The following is a 15344-nucleotide window of genomic DNA, read 5'->3' as shown; positions in this document are numbered from 1 at the left end:
AACCTGTTCACAGCACAATATCCAGCAGGTGTATTATCTTAGCTGGTGCTGTTAGAAAGGAAATGCCATTAGCTTAGCAACTATGTGGTCACAGAACAAAGCTGAGCAGAGTGACAGTTTGACCTGATGCAGCCATAACTGATGTTCTTCCACATTAGCTCCACTTTGTCCAGCTACATTATATGTAAATGCACATACAGTCCACCTTAGCTGGATGCACATTTAGACTTCAGATTATCGAAGCCACTCTTTTAATTTTACTTTGAAAGTGAATTTGTAGGATTTCTGTTCCCCTTTATGAAGCCGTTTTGGTACTTTTACCTTCTCCATCACTGGTAGCACTACCTGAGCACACAAAGAAATTATCCTAGAAATGCAGTTGGTAAAACAACAGCAGCAGACTATATGCTGTTCATGTCTCTAAAAAAATATTCATTATATGGATAAAACAAACAAACTTTAAGATAAAGCAAAGCTTCAGAAATATAAATCTAAGGGATATTATTTATAATTGCAGACTATTGGTTGCATATTTACTGCTTATACGCTGGAATAAAGCCTCACTTTAAGGATTATGAATTTGAAGCTTCATAATAAAAAGTCTAACATACAGACTTATTGTGTGTGATGGAAGTTTAAAAAAAGAAATCCCAATCTGCACCACAGACGTGCAAGTCTGCAAAGTATTGCAGCCGTTTTTCATCAGGGCATCAGCGACAGCCTGTACACCTTTAAAAAATTATTTATTTTTCTTATTTACCTCTAAATAGCTTTTTTTTTTCCAAAACTGCATTATGGCAGCAAGCTCCTGCAATGGCCCGCTCACTCCTGCCTGTGTCAGGTTGAAAAAGGAAATCATTAATATAACATTAGAAGCTGGCTGTGAACTCATAACTGCCCTGGGCACACATCAACATACATGCAGCAGCGTTCAGTGCACATACACCTTCCCCCAGGTTGAAATGTCATCCTTCACTGTCATTACATTTCTGCCCCCATTAACTATTGATTATCTCCACTTCAGCATTTGGAGCCCTGCTGTGGAAATGGCCCTCGTGGCTTGCTACGGATCAGGCGGAACAGAAGTGCTCCCCTCCTCCTCCTCCTGGGTTTTTACGCTGAAAAGGGAGCAAAGTCAGATTCGCCAAGGGGCGAGGGTAAAGAGGGACAAGCCGGCAGGGACACGGAGAAACAAGGAGTGACTGCACTGTACCCCCACCTGCCCACTAGCAGCACGGTTGAGCGGACGACTGGAGGTTAACTTGTTCTTTTTTTGGCACCCATGAGAATTTTGCCACAGCATGTGTTGAATATTTACTGTGAGGTTCAGCTTCGCTTCTGTTTTCTTTCAGGAGAGTGCAGGTAGAAAAGTTTGTTTGGGCAGGAGCTGCATGCCCTCTGCCACAAGCAAACTGCATCCTTAATACTATGGAGTAGTTTGTGCAGAGTTGTCTTCGCACTCCTGCTAGTCTCTATGTAGCTGTGTCCTGCTAACGGACTCTCTCTATTTTTTCTATATTTCAGCTGTTGAATGTTTTACACGTACAATCTGTGGAAGCAAATTCAGTGTTTGGGGGATAAAAAATAAAGAATAAAAGTTGATCTTACGACCTTATTAATATCACTTTGTTTATGAGGTTTGTTTCCAAGTGTAGAAAACTGAATCACACCAGAAGGCTTCAGAATCCCTCGTTTCTACAAAGGAAATAAAAAACACGAATCCTAAACAGTGTATATTCAACAAAACAGCTTCAACGCTCTGAGATATTATCCATAATTTCGGCTAAGTGGGTATGTGTGGTATATACAATTATGGCTTAAAGCCACGAGTAAACAAGGGAGAAATCCTCAAGAGTCCAGGTTTATATTTATGACTCGGAGAAATCAGCAAAAACATGGAATTCTTTCACCACTGACAAAATTAGAACAAAAGCAACCAATCTGCATTCGTAAAAAGTCCCATTTATTTCAAAGTCATTTCATCAACAAACATAATAAATCTGCATTCTGGTATTTTTTGGAGGGTGGCGGTGGGGTGGAGGGGGCGGGTGGGGGGGTGGGGGGGTTGCCACACCAGGAACACATGAATAAAACATTTATTAAAATAACTGATCAGCGCCCCGTTTCGGATGAAGCAAGTCGAAGCCTTCCCCCACTCGCCGAGGCTGGAGAATAAACAAGAAACAAGCCGGTGTACGGTACGAGCGAGCGAGAGTTAGTCAGGCCAGTCCCTGCTTTACATGATTACTGTGTAGGGTGAAATCCACTAGAATCCAATGTGGCTTTAAGATAATCCCATCAGAACTGCAACAGTGCAACGCTACTACAGAACACCCAAGCCTGTTAGCACTGATGAGAGCCTATAGTGAAAGAGAGGGAGGGGAATATGACAGAAGAGTGGAACAATCCTTGTTAAAAAAAAACAAAAAAAAAACACTTAACACGCTGACTTCTACAGTGAAAAACCAAAAGTTTAACAGCCTGCTGCCAACAAAAGCACCACGTCTTTTATTGCTAGTTGACATTTTCTAGGAAAAACTAGTCACACGGACAGAAAACTAAGTCAATAATTGCATCGGGATAAGTCTTCATATAAAGCTCTGGAACGAAAATCCATTTGAAAAATAGCTTTTTTATGAATACAAGCCTGAGTTACCCACATTAATTGTTATACATGTCCATGAGATAATACTGACTTAATATGCACCTCTACTGCCTCATTTAATTAACGAGAACATGTTTTGATACTGCCAGCCTTTCTGCCTCTGTCTAATGTCATTCTGATTTATGGGAAACAAATGTTACACGGGGAAAACTTACACACTGGTGTAAGCCGATTTTAGGCCTATATACTTGCCATCCTTTTTAATTAGGTCCTATCGGTCGGCTACGATGCCTGGGCTCAAAAGCAGGTGTCAATAAGGAGCAAACTTCTGCCGCTCTGACTTTTTGACGCCGGAGGTTGGCATTTTTGCGGTGTAAGGGGATAAACCCTGCGTTAGGCTGGAAGCGGCTGCTGGGTGCACGGCCAGCACGGGGAGCGTTTTCATGCCAAGCAGGCTGGAAACGGGGACGGCGTAGTGTGGGTTTTGGATGGCTGGTAAGGTGGAGGGAGTGTGGACGTTAATTGTGGTGGGGGCTGGGGTGGTGGCCGCCAGGACGGCCATAGAGGTTGCAGAAGTGGAGGCAGTGGAAGCAGACTGTGAGAAGCTCATGTTCAGGTCAACTGGGGTCGCAGAGGAAGCAGCCTGCATTGTGTATTTAGCCATCTCTAAGCTGCAGGCCGTGACGATTGGAGGGGTAGTTGGAGACGGTGAAGGGTTAAGAGGAGAAAAATGGAGAAAGAAAAACGGGGAGAGGATGGGGGGGAGAGACAAAGGATAAGGGAGGTGAGAAAGGAGAAAACAAAAGAATCAAAGAAGGAATGTGTTAAAAAGCAGAGACAATAAGGATTTTAATGCAGTCAAGAGAACGGAGCAGTGAGTTGGAACAAATCCAGCCTCACCCTGAGCACAATATCTCTGTCCCAATATAATAGCTCAGTGTTTGGCTGTCTTATCATCAGGCTGCGAGTGATGCCCTGCTGGACGTGGCTGTCCTGCGTAATGTCTTACCTGGCATTGATGAGGTACTGGGCCACACTGATGCTGGCTGGTGAACCTGTGATCGTGACTTGGCGCATGGCTGAGCCATCAGTGGCGCTGGCAATTTTGATGTGAGCTCCAGAGACCTGGCGTATCTCATTGATCTTGCTACCCTGTCTTCCAATTATGCAGCCAATGAACTGGGAGGTGGAGATCAGAAACATGCGAATAACAAAACAGGAATGCAGAAATTAGATTTTACAAAAGAACCTGGGAGCAACCGCCGTGGAAGTTTTCTGCAGAGGGAAACCACATTTCTCTTTATTATTGTGACAACAGAAAACATATCTACGGTCCAATATGCCTATCAGATAAAACAGATGATACATAATTTATCACCACTAAAGCACTGGCTTTTATTTTTTGCAAACTGATTGGTATTTTGGCAAATATGTTTATTTCTTGTCTGAGTTAAATGAGAAGGCAGGATGATATATTAGAAACAGAAGGAGCGTCTATCTTGGCTCTGCAGTAGAAGTAGCAGTGTTGATGATAAACAAGAAATTATTTTTAAAAAATTAGATGATAACATGTTAATATACATATGGTAAATAATTCAGCAGCAGCCGTTATTATCTGGGAGACAGTGCAATAGAATAAGTGGCTGTTGCACCTTATCACTGGTTCCCACCTGCTATGTAATAGAAAAAAGAAGTCAGAGTAGATAGCTTGTCTATCTACTCTGAGTGACTTCATTATACTCTTCTGTAAACGCAGCAATAACATTGTGAATTAATATAAGTAGTGCAGTGAAACTCTGACACCTTAATATTCCTACAGCGTGAAGTCAGCAAAATCCACCTCCAAAGCTCAGTAATTACCTCCGCCGAGGAGGTTATGTTTTTGGTAGCGTTTGTGTCATTCTTTCTGTAAACACATTAGCTCAAAAAAAGGTTTGAATGAATTCTGATAAAACTTTGCAGGGGAGCAGAGCGAGGTCATGTTAACAATCCATTAAAATTTGGCTTAGACCTACCAGGGTCTTCAAGGTCAACTTAATGATTTATTGGTCAAAAATTGAAAAAAATGCCTTTTGACTCAAAAATTGTGATTCTTACGAGTATGGTATGTAAAAAAAAAATAAGATTTTGACCTCTGACCTCTTCTTCAAGGTTAAAAGATTGATCTGAAGGTCAAAGTGATAACTGACCTCTGACCTTTTACATTTTAGATCTGCCTATTGACCCCAAAATGTGTTATTTTATCTGCGCTACTAACTTCTTTCACGAAATACAGTAGAAGTCCATTAAAAGTAAGAGAATGAGATGCCTTGATGGAGGTTTGTGCTCTCAGGGTGATTCTTGTTAATTATGTTGCTTGTTTGGACAGCGTAGTGCTGCGTTTGTTAGCGCTCTTGCTTCATGGTAAAAAGGTCCTGAGTTCAAATCAGGGCTGGGCCTCTCTGTTTAGAGTTTTTACGTTCTCCCTGCACTTGTGTGGGTTCTCTTGGAGTACTCCTGCTTCCTCCCATAGTCTAAAAACACATGTGGGTTTTGGTTAATTGGAGATTCTAAATTGGCTGTGAATGGTTGTCTGGTGATGTGTCCACGGTGTACCCTGCCTCTCGTCCTATGACAGCTGGGATAAGCTGCGGATCTCTGCAACTCTGAACTGGATATGTAAGAAACTGGATGGTACAGTGACTTCCTGGAGTCTTCATTATTTTCCCTCAATGCTCAAGAAAGACACTTCTTTTGCCCAGGAAATAGACACCCATTAAATATTACAACTTGTTGATTTTACAGTTTGGTTCAGTCATTATTAAACTAACAAGATACAACATTAAAATTCAGAATTGACAGACCAAAGCTGGGTATTTCTCCCCCTTTCCCTGCCTCCATGGTAAGCTTAGCTAACAGGCTGCTGGCTTTGTTTTTATGTTTACACACCTGAGAGTCAGTCTTACTCATCCAAATCTCAGCAAAAAAAGTGCATTTGCCAAAAAGATGTTTCCTACAACATCAAGTTCTGATATGATTCAGTACAGATGAAACCAGGACTGTCTGTGTCTGAAGCAGCACAATTAACAGTCCTCTAACAGCGGCCCGCAGACATCTTTTCAATAAATCTGTTGTGGATTCCTTTTGCAATAATCTATGTCAGCCAAATGCAAGGAGTATGTAATTTCTGCAGCTAAGTAGGTGAAACATTTATGTCCAAACAATTCCTCATTATAGCTGTCCTCCTAGAAAGTTTTAATGAAGCCAAATGCATGGAGATTATCAGTTCAGGTTTTAGTGCCGGGAGAACACAAACAATGTAACACTTACATCATTAGGTATTGCCAGCTCTTGTGAACTTGTGGGGGCAGATGCATCCAATCCTGCAAAGTAGGACAAGGAGCGCTACCAACAGTTTGGCACTAATGGCTTCCACTTTCATAGCACGACAAGTTGCCCTACTTTGTCTAGTTTATCACTGTTACACTGCTAAATTAAGAAGCAGAAAATAGCATAGGGCAAAATAATCATTCTAAAAAGACAATACATATATACACAATACATGCATGCTGCTTGACTATGACTACCACACCAATACTTGCTATTTAATCAAAATATTGTAATGTATTGTGCTGAGTTAGTTGTGACGGAATATATGAGTACGTGGGGTGGTTGAGGTCAGGGATGGTCTGGCCAAGACAGTGTTAGATTTGGAGGAGAAATGTTGCAAAAGGTGGAGGATGGGGTCAAAAACTTAGGATTTGTTTTTGTTTGGTTTTTCTTTGGAGAGGGAAACTGGGCAAATGGGGCTGAAATTTGGGTTTGATGGGAGAAATGGTGAGAAATGGTTAAATATTTACGAAACTGTAAATATTTTTGACATTTTTCACATTTCCCTGTCAGAGAAAGCTGCTGTTTTTTTCCCTTTTTAGCTTATATATCATTCTGTCTGCTTCAGTCTGTCGCATATTCTTTTCAGTGATAAATATTTCAGTGACTAACTTTCAAGGGAAAAAAAAAAGGAAGCTGGGTGGCTTAACCTTAAAAACCTACAATTGTGTTGATTATTCTTGTTTTGTTTTTCATCTTATTTTCTTGTGAAAATCGATGAAATGCAGATGCGTGCACATCACCGCAAAGCCACCGTCTACTCTCAAAGAAATCCTTGATCCTCACTGAAGTGACAGCAGTGTTTTGATGGTGTGAGTCGAAGAGGAGTGATGAGAGAGGGATAGATGGACTTCCCTGGGGAGCCGTGGGTACGTACCAGGGAAGGTAGGGTTGCTCTGCCCAAGGGAAGGGAGGGGGATATGCTGCATAGCCAACTGGTGAAGCTTGGTCAACTGCAGGGTAGGAAGGAAGTTAGAGCTAACCAATCAAACTGGATTATTTCAGAGGAGCTGACAACTACAAAACAGAGCCAATCTGAAGTTCACAAACATCACACATGGTGTCAGTATCAAGAGATTCATTTTCCTCAGAAAGCATGCTGACTTCTCATAGCAGTCATCTGAAAATACAGTCACATCTCAGGCTACAAAGCTACAAGTGATCATGAACTCTGCAAATCTTCATTTCCATTTCAATCAGTGCATGCTGCTACCGTGGGTTAGTGTTAGTAAAGTCAACAGATCAGGGCTACTGAAATTTGATCTTCGCAGAGTAGGGTACACAGAGGGCGTATCGGTGGCTTGGAAGGAGTGGGCAGGAGTAGGTCATTAGGACTGATGTCAGTCACTCAGATGAACATACTTACATCTTGATGTGCAAAAGCATACTGCCCTGGAATTGCAAAGGCCTGGAAGGAAGAACAGATGAGATACGGTTATGTAATCGGGTGGTGCAGACATGTTATAACGTGTTACTTGAAAAATGAATTTGTCACAGAGCATGAAGAGCAAAGTCAGTGCAGTGAAAATCCATTCCTTTCCCCTTTTCCATGGCTCTAATGTTTATAGATCTGACGGAATTTCATCTAAATGTCATCTGCCTTTTCCCCCCCTCCTTCTCTGACCATTAGCTGGAAATCCAATAACATAAACAGATGTCTGATAGGTCAAAGCAGACTCTGCCAAATTCAGGACAGCGCCTGGGCAGCTCGTGGAAAACATCAGCCTTAGACACAACATGTAGACATGTGAATTATTCATGTAAAAGCAAGTTATTCCTAAATTTTCGGCTATGTAAATACGATCAATGGTTGTATATTTACACTGTTTTGCCTGTTTAGTAGTAGAAACACCCCCTGATGATCAGTGAAATTTTGAAATCACACAAAATAATAAGTCCACTCAACTGCTGCGTGTCTTTAAATAAGCTAAATTCAGAGCTAAACAACTCCCCTATGGCTACTTACTTGTGCAGAGTGCTGTGGTGCTAATACTGCATGGGTTCCAGCAGGTACGACCTTGGGACGGTAGGGAATAGTTGCGCCTTTCGGTGGAGACTGGAGACACAGTCGTGCAAACCAAAAAGGGAGAAAATTTATACACTGGTGCAGCTGAGAAAAAGAACTCTCGCTGGCATTGATGCGTTTTATATCCTCCTTTATAGCACTGCCTGAATCTTTTTATATCCCATTCATCTGCAGAGAAAGTAACATAAAAGATCGGACCAAAGAAAACTGCGATACAACTGGGAGCACAGATGAAAATGGGGAATTGGCAAGTTTTTGATCAAAATAGAAAGAGGTCAAGTGGATACTAAACCCAAAATCCAAACTCAAAGCTCCTCAGAATACATTAAGAGCATGTGCTGCGATGGGCAGTGTGAGAAAAGTTTAAAACGGGGGTCTAAAAACGGGAAGAGGCTTTGACAGTACAGTGTTAATTTAAACGCTGACATTTTAACGATATGGAAAAAGTACTGCATCAATATCCAGTTTTATATGTTTGTTATATAATACACGTCTGGGTACATCAGACAGACAAGGTTAAGAACTATCAATATAAATTATCTGGGCTTTAGCTTTGAAGACATCCTGAATTTACTACCTTCCTCTGCTCTCTAAATAAATGTGACATACTTGACTTCTAAATAGAGCCGCTGAACGTGAAGATCATCTGCTGGCTGACAGCGCTTACCTCCAGCATCACAGAGCAGATGTGTCTTACACACTGAGTGATGGCCTGTGGAGTGCCGGAGATTGTGACAGCCCTCTCTGTGGAGTCCGGCAGCATGTCTCCTGCCACCTGAACCTGAGCGCCTGTGGTCTTAACATCACCAGACAACAGAAAATACAAAGGCTATTTATTGCTGAAAAGAACACGCCATCACCCAGATTGAAATGCCGTTTCGAGCACCCCACAAATTATCCTGAACACATTTTGACATGCAGGGAGCAGCTGCAAGCCAAATAGCAATGTGCGCTCCAATATTTGAAGAGGCGCACACAAATATTGTCCATTCGGAATGAGTATTCAGGCCCTGCTCATCCTCACAGGCATAATCAATGGGATTTTCACCCACCCCCTTCCCCGCCACCCCTCCAGAAAACATACACATAGCTTCATGTAGTTTAAGGCAGAGAAAAACAAGAAGATTTTGACTTGAGTGTTTGATACTCAGGGTGTCAGAGTGCCGGGGAGACTGTTTTCTGTGCTTGTTTGGGTGCAAAAAAACAACTTCCTGCTGCAAAATGAAAAAAAAAGAAAGAAAACGACTCATACCTCTCGGATTTCTTTGATCTTTGAGCCTCCTTTGCCAATCAGTGAGCCACACTGGCTCCCTGGGAAAACCAGGCGAAGTGTCACAGGTGGCTTGCTTGTCACGTTGCTGTTTGTCATTGCTGCGGTAATATCCTGAGGGAGATTTCCAAAATATGTTGTTTTTCAGTGTCAACTGTACGGAACATCAGCGTTATTTGACAAGTCTTTTTGTGTGTGTGCGCGCGTGTTGCGATGCAAGACTGGAGAAAAGGTGCAGCCAGTGTCTTTCATGCTTTTGGGCGTACCTCTTCAAACTTTTGCGCAATCATGGAAAAGGCTCTAAAGATGCCCTCTGTAGGTCCTGTGATGGTGACTATCCTCTCAGGGGACGAGCCCTCTGATATGTTGATGCGAGCGCCACTCTGGAAGCAAAGCCCCGCGGTTATTCCAGCTGTGATTTGATTCGATCTGCCTGACAACGTGAAATTATACGCCCTTTCGCATTACAGATGTCAAAGCAAACACTCACCTCCTCCCTCATTTTCTTGACTGTTTCTCCTTTCTGAAATCAGGCAGGAAAACAAGTCGGTTCGATTGGATTTATAAGAGGAATATAACAAGACAAACAGAAATAAAACAGCCAAAAAATCAATAAATGGTGATGGATTGTAAAATAAATCTACCTTCCCAATTATGCTGCCAACTTCCTGCGGATGAAAAGATAACAGCGTGACTTCTCTCAACAGTTTTTCAGCAGGATGTAAACATTTTAAAAGCTATTAGGAGACCGTTAGGCTATTACAACAAAAATGCACTGAATGATTTGAACTATTTACAAATGTCCATTACCTTTCCGTGCATCAGCAGCCTCAGCGTCAGTGTAACGTTCAAACTCCCATCTGAAGCCATTTCTTCCTTGTCAGACATTCTCGTTTTCCCAGATGTAAAGTAAAACACTCTGCAAGGATCGAGAAATAGTAAGGTAGTCAGGAAATAACATGTAAACTGAATGCATGCAGGCTGAAGTGAACATTACAGCTGTAACATTTGACTATTTATGTACAGGGTCTCATTCGGGCCTCCATCGAGCACTGCTGCTTTTTATCTTTTTATTCTGAATTTCCAGCAAACCTGAGATTTTTGGGTTATCCTCACTACTCGTGCTAACTACCCTGTTCTTCTGTTTACAGCTAAATTTCCAGAGCGGCCTGAAATATGCATCATTTCTTTTCCTCAACAAGATTCAGCTGGAAAGACCTTTCTGGCAAAATAAATGTTAAAAGCTTTCATGAGGTGCGTGTAAGCTGCATTACCACTGTGGAATCCATCTGTGGCACAGATGAAGTAGACGTCTATCTGAAATTGTTATGGATTATTACCTTAACGAGGATAAACGTTGAGTAAGTGGAAAATTCTCCTAGGATGGAACACTCACTTTTATGCTGCTTTACGGAGCCACGTACCCTTTTGGGGGATTTTTAAGTTAAATGATGCTCTCTGAAGAGACATGGACCATTGTTGCTTGTCTTCTGATCATGTAGTTGTGAGCGGGGGAAGATAAGCCTATCGCTCCGTGCAATCTTCACATGGGACTGTGTCTTTAGTTCCGGCTAAATACAAGTTGTGTGACTCTCTTGGAGAAGATAAGATATAAAGGAAGCTACTTGTGCTGGGGAGGCCTGAGGATCAATTGATGTGTGTGTCTGTGTGTGTGAGAAAGAGACAGAGAGAGAGACGTGTCTCTTAATATCACACTGACACCACGCAATGTCGACTCTGCTGTGGCCGCGTATCCAATTCTTTGTATTTGTAGAACAAATAAAGAATGTCTCGATGCAGTGAAGGACGGCCAGCTTATTGCACCGTAACAGACAGAGAGACGACTGCAAGTCTATAAAGCGCCAAGGTCGCAGTGTTCATTAGATCATCATGGTTCTGCTGAGAAGTGATTTTTCTATTTACTTTTAACGCTGGGCACGATGGAGAGTTTGTAGCTAATAAACAAGATAATCTAAATGGAGAAAAAAAAAGGCAATTTAACAAGAGATTGATGTGATTGTGGACTAACTTAGTAATCAGTCACATGATAGATTCGCTTTAGCTGAAATCTTGGTCATGTCAGAAAAAGCAGGAATATACTGGCTATAGTGGCTTGCTGTTGGCAAGCATGCATGAAGTGCTCCCAGTTAATCTGCAGTTAAAGTCAATCCTACTCTAACGTTTTAACAGTATGCCTAATGACAACCATCTCTCATTTCTTTATATTTTGCATCCAAGGAGCCAAACTTTACTTATTGAGTTTGACCAATAGTTTTCCAGGATTTCTGAAGGTGTTTTAAATACTGGCTGCTTCTCGCTTAAAAGCTAGTTTTAGTTGTTCTCTTATTTTCATTCATATACTCCATATTGTATGTTGTTATGTATGAGGAAACATAAAATGTAATACACATATACCAAAATATCATAAAAAGACTTTGTCAAAAAAATGTTTTTAGTGGACAGGTGGCTGTGAAGAAGCCATTCTTAAGGAAAGTAAACAGGGAGAAAAGGCTGAGGCCGAATTACTTAAGAACTATACAAAAAGTCAAACGTATCAGGTCTTATGAAATGAGGAAGACGTACATCACAGACAGAGGTACAACAATGAGTGTCTACAGCCATCTGTAAAACAAAGTGGGTGCTCTGTCATTGTTTGGGGCTGTGTTTTTTAGCCAGTGGTGTTGGAGATGTCAGATTTCCATCCACCATGCGTCACATGGGCAGCAATATCATTTTTCGGCATGACATTGATCCAAAAAACACTGCCAATGCAGTAAAAGCACAATGGAACACTATCAGCCATGTATTGGTCTCCCTATTGCCTTATTGGTCATCAACGTCACTGATACTGTGGGATCATCTCGACAGAGAAAAGAACAAAAGCCAGCCAACATCTAAATAAGAGCTTTGAATGGAGGAGAAGTATTGCTGAAGACTACTTAGAAAAATTACAAGAAAGCTTGTCTTAAGAGTTCAGGCTGTGTTGAAGAATAAAGGTTTGCTTTGTCTACTGTATTTCCATGTACCGTTTAACTAAGTCACTGCATCCGTTTTCCATTTTGATATAAAAATATACAGAAATGAGGGGTTAATCAGGACTTTTGTTTAGTATTGTACACCTGTTAACTTTTTAATAAAGAGTTGGATGAGACATCGGCGTAACGTTGTGCAGGGGGGGGGTCAAGATCTCTGTCTAAATAAATAAATAAATCTGCGTAAATTCCCAGATGTTTAAACGTGCAACTATTTTGCTGGTAATACGTGAAACGAGTAAAGACATTAACAGCCTATTTATGCAAAATAATTCATAATTTTATTAGGGGGGTTATATTGGTAGGGTCTGATTATTTGGGGGGGGGGGGTCATAACCCCCCTAACCCCTGTGGAAATTACGCCACTATGATAAGAAGATTGACACTATTCTTTTGTCTTTATGAAGTAGGGTTCTAGCCAGTCAGCTTAGTTTAGCATGAAGACACAATTCTGCATCTTTGTTTAATCAATAAAAGAATGAATCACAAAAACAATACGCTATGGTTTATCTGCCTGCCTCCTTCACTGGTTCAGCCAGTTGGCAGGCAAACAGTGGAGCTCTCCAGGAGCTGTTGAACCCAGTCAAGGATTTAGTGACCTTTGGACTGAAACAGGCTAAGCTAACAGGCTGTAGCCTCATACATATGTACAGATGGATAACCCTTCAATGCCAAGTGTTTCACAAAAAGTGTCATTTTTATGACCTTCCCATAGATCCCAGCTTTTATACTCACACAAACCAATAAATACAGTACTCTGTGCCGCCATTCCACACCTAGAAAAAAGAAGAACAGCGTGATTGTGTGGGTTTGATTAAGACATGCTAGCACTAACAACAAAATTCATTCAGGTGGTATCCAGTTAAAATGTTGGTAATATCAGTGTGATGACGAGCAAACAAAAACGGGGTTTTCCAGCAGCAGCGAGAAGCTTACAATATGGTATTGTTCTAGCACATTCCAGTGTTGATAATACCAGACTGGGCTAAAGGCCTTAATCCAACCAATATCTTGAATAAGTGGAGGGTGTCTTTCTGCTAACAAGAAGCGCAGCTATTCTCTCCTCTGTGCATCATTATAAAGTTCCTGTGAATACATCGAATAAAGCGAAACATCTCTGTCTAATCCTATAGGCCGGGATTTGTTTAGCTAATGCTAAGACCCTTTTGACCTATTTCTGTCACCTCTAGCATGCAGGCACCCACTCAAGACTTCCCGAACAAAACACTGGTGCACAACAGCACCCACAGAGTATACATGATAAAACAGATAATCTACAGGAACTCAGCTCCGGGAACAGGCAGCCAGAAGTGTGCTTCAGACAATAAAAAACAGGGTATTATCCCTCGGGGGAAATGGAGAACAATGTCTAAGTGGATTACTTGAAGGATTTCGTATGAAAATATATTCAAATTTGGAGGCTAAGACGAAGAATGATGGAACATTTTGAAATTGAAACAGTACTGATAAAATTACAGCATTTCAGGAGATTATCACTTGCAATTGTTCTCCAGTTTAGGAGCAATGCTCTTAAAAGACAATGTTTCAAATTACTTATATCTCACTTATCACAACAAGCCAACAGCATTCGCTTCTTAAAAATCTCGAGCAATGGCTATTTATAGCTATTTTGTGAGCCACCACATATCAGAATATAAGTGTGAGTCCTCTCAGTGTGGCATTCCTCCATCAACACAAAGCCTCCAGTATTGGAGATTCATCGCATGTCTGGCTTAATGTGTTAATTAATTCAAGCCCAAACTATCTCTTAGGGGAACGGTGCAACAAAATGCATTTACAGCACAGCACAGAGTACAGGAAAAACAAGCAGCTCAAATTATCTCAACCTAATGGGAGTCAGGAGTAGTGCATTAAAACAAAGCCTCTCATTATCCAGCTTCCATTAAAAGTCCACAACCAACAACTTCAGCTTTCTTTCTGGCTAAACCCCAAGGTTACTGTAGTATGCAACAATGTTCCCAACAAATTCTCTTCAGTGAACAATCACCAGCTTGCATTTGAAGCCCAGTGCGAGGCCTGTAATGCATCAAGAATGAGTGGTTTAAAGTACTGACCTTATATACAAAATACTGGTTCCGCGCTCTTATTTCTGGTTTTCAAAAAGAATGGCGCTTTAGTTTGTAGTCCGTGCTCAACGTATGACCCTTTGTTGTCAGTTATCCACAGAGTGGACAGATGGCTCCCTGTGCCCTCAGACCGGCTGGAGCGGAGGCTGGCTTTGCTATTAGTCCCTCAGCTTAGCCCAAGATAAGCCCCTACGCAGGGCAAGTGAACCCGCATCTCTTGCCTAATTCTCCCTGTCACAGTCACCAAAGAGGCGTTCCTCCGCATGGAGTTCCACTAGCTGAAGAGGCCTAAGGGCAGGGCAAAGAGGCTCTCCGGCTGGACAGTGTCCAGCAAAGATAGAACCAGCTACAGTTACACCACAACAAAAAGACCCAGGAAGGTCTAGCCTTTTGCAGTCATCAAAAAATGCACAGTGAGATGGTGAAGAGAAGCTTTGTTAACCGATGTTGGTTCGCGTCTAACGGCTCTGCATGACTGCTGTGTTTTTCATTAGATTTTCTGAGAGCTTCCTGCCAGCACAGGGCAGGATTTTCTCTAAAAATAAATCTCCTTGTAAGATATCTGTGCTTTCTTACAAGGAACTTGACTAATTGAGGGCTGGAAAGGACAATGTGGCGTTTGAGGTATTTAGTGATGTTAAGTACAATGTCTTCGTGGGGGGCTTTGCCCACCCCCCTTCATACGGCCTCTGCCCTCCCCCACAACAAGCCCTTCGCCCTTGTAATGAGGCCATACTGGATACAATACAGCCCTTCTGCACAGAAAAAATGTATTCAGCTGAGACCCAAATTTGTGAAGGAAATGAATCAGTGAAGCATAAGTGGCATATTTAATTACTATTCAGTGTGTTGCACGGAGACAATGATGGCTGCTGCGAGTCTCATGGCCGTGTAAGCAGACGTGTAAGCAGACATTCACTTCTCAGCTATGATTTCAATTCAGCCTGCAAGTTGC

At 41.7% G+C, this 15344-nt stretch overlaps 1 protein-coding gene across 1 annotated transcript; it reads right to left on the bottom strand.

Moving 5' to 3' along the window:
- Positions 1-2058: 2058 nt before the first annotated feature.
- On the bottom strand, positions 2059-14985 carry zgc:110045 (poly(rC)-binding protein 3). Its single transcript, XM_006799027.3, has 14 exons — positions 14378-14985; positions 13038-13078; positions 10081-10189; positions 9915-9938; positions 9761-9793; positions 9537-9653; positions 9253-9384; positions 8668-8796; positions 7941-8030; positions 7341-7382; positions 6852-6927; positions 5915-5967; positions 3615-3784; positions 2059-3276 (listed from the first exon to the last, which is right to left on the bottom strand). The coding sequence occupies exons 3-14, from the start codon at positions 10156-10158 to the stop codon at positions 2916-2918; spliced, it is 1305 nt and encodes a 434-aa protein (XP_006799090.1). The 5' UTR covers positions 10159-10189; positions 13038-13078; positions 14378-14985; the 3' UTR covers positions 2059-2915.
- Between the last annotated feature and the right edge of the window lie 359 nt (positions 14986-15344).

The sequence above is a fragment of the Neolamprologus brichardi genome, chromosome 13, assembly GCF_056152115.1.
Source record: "Neolamprologus brichardi isolate AB-2024 chromosome 13, ASM5615211v1, whole genome shotgun sequence".
NCBI lineage: Eukaryota > Metazoa > Chordata > Actinopteri > Cichliformes > Cichlidae > Neolamprologus > Neolamprologus brichardi.
Note: the sequence above shows the minus strand (reverse complement) of the source record. Positions and strands in the feature narration are given on the sequence as shown.

Excerpts from the sequence above, each read along its gene's own strand:
- zgc:110045 (XM_006799027.3), bottom strand. The coding sequence starts at position 10,158 with ATGTCTGACAAGGAAGAAATGGCTTCAGATGGGAGTTTGAACGTTACA. Across the intron at positions 7,383-7,940 it reads CACCACAGCACTCTGCACAA|GCCTTTGCAATTCCAGGGCA; the intron begins GTAAGTAGCCAT and ends TCTTCCTTCCAG. Across the intron at positions 5,968-6,851 it reads GAGCAACCCTACCTTCCCTG|GATTGGATGCATCTGCCCCC; the intron begins GTACGTACCCAC and ends CCTACTTTGCAG.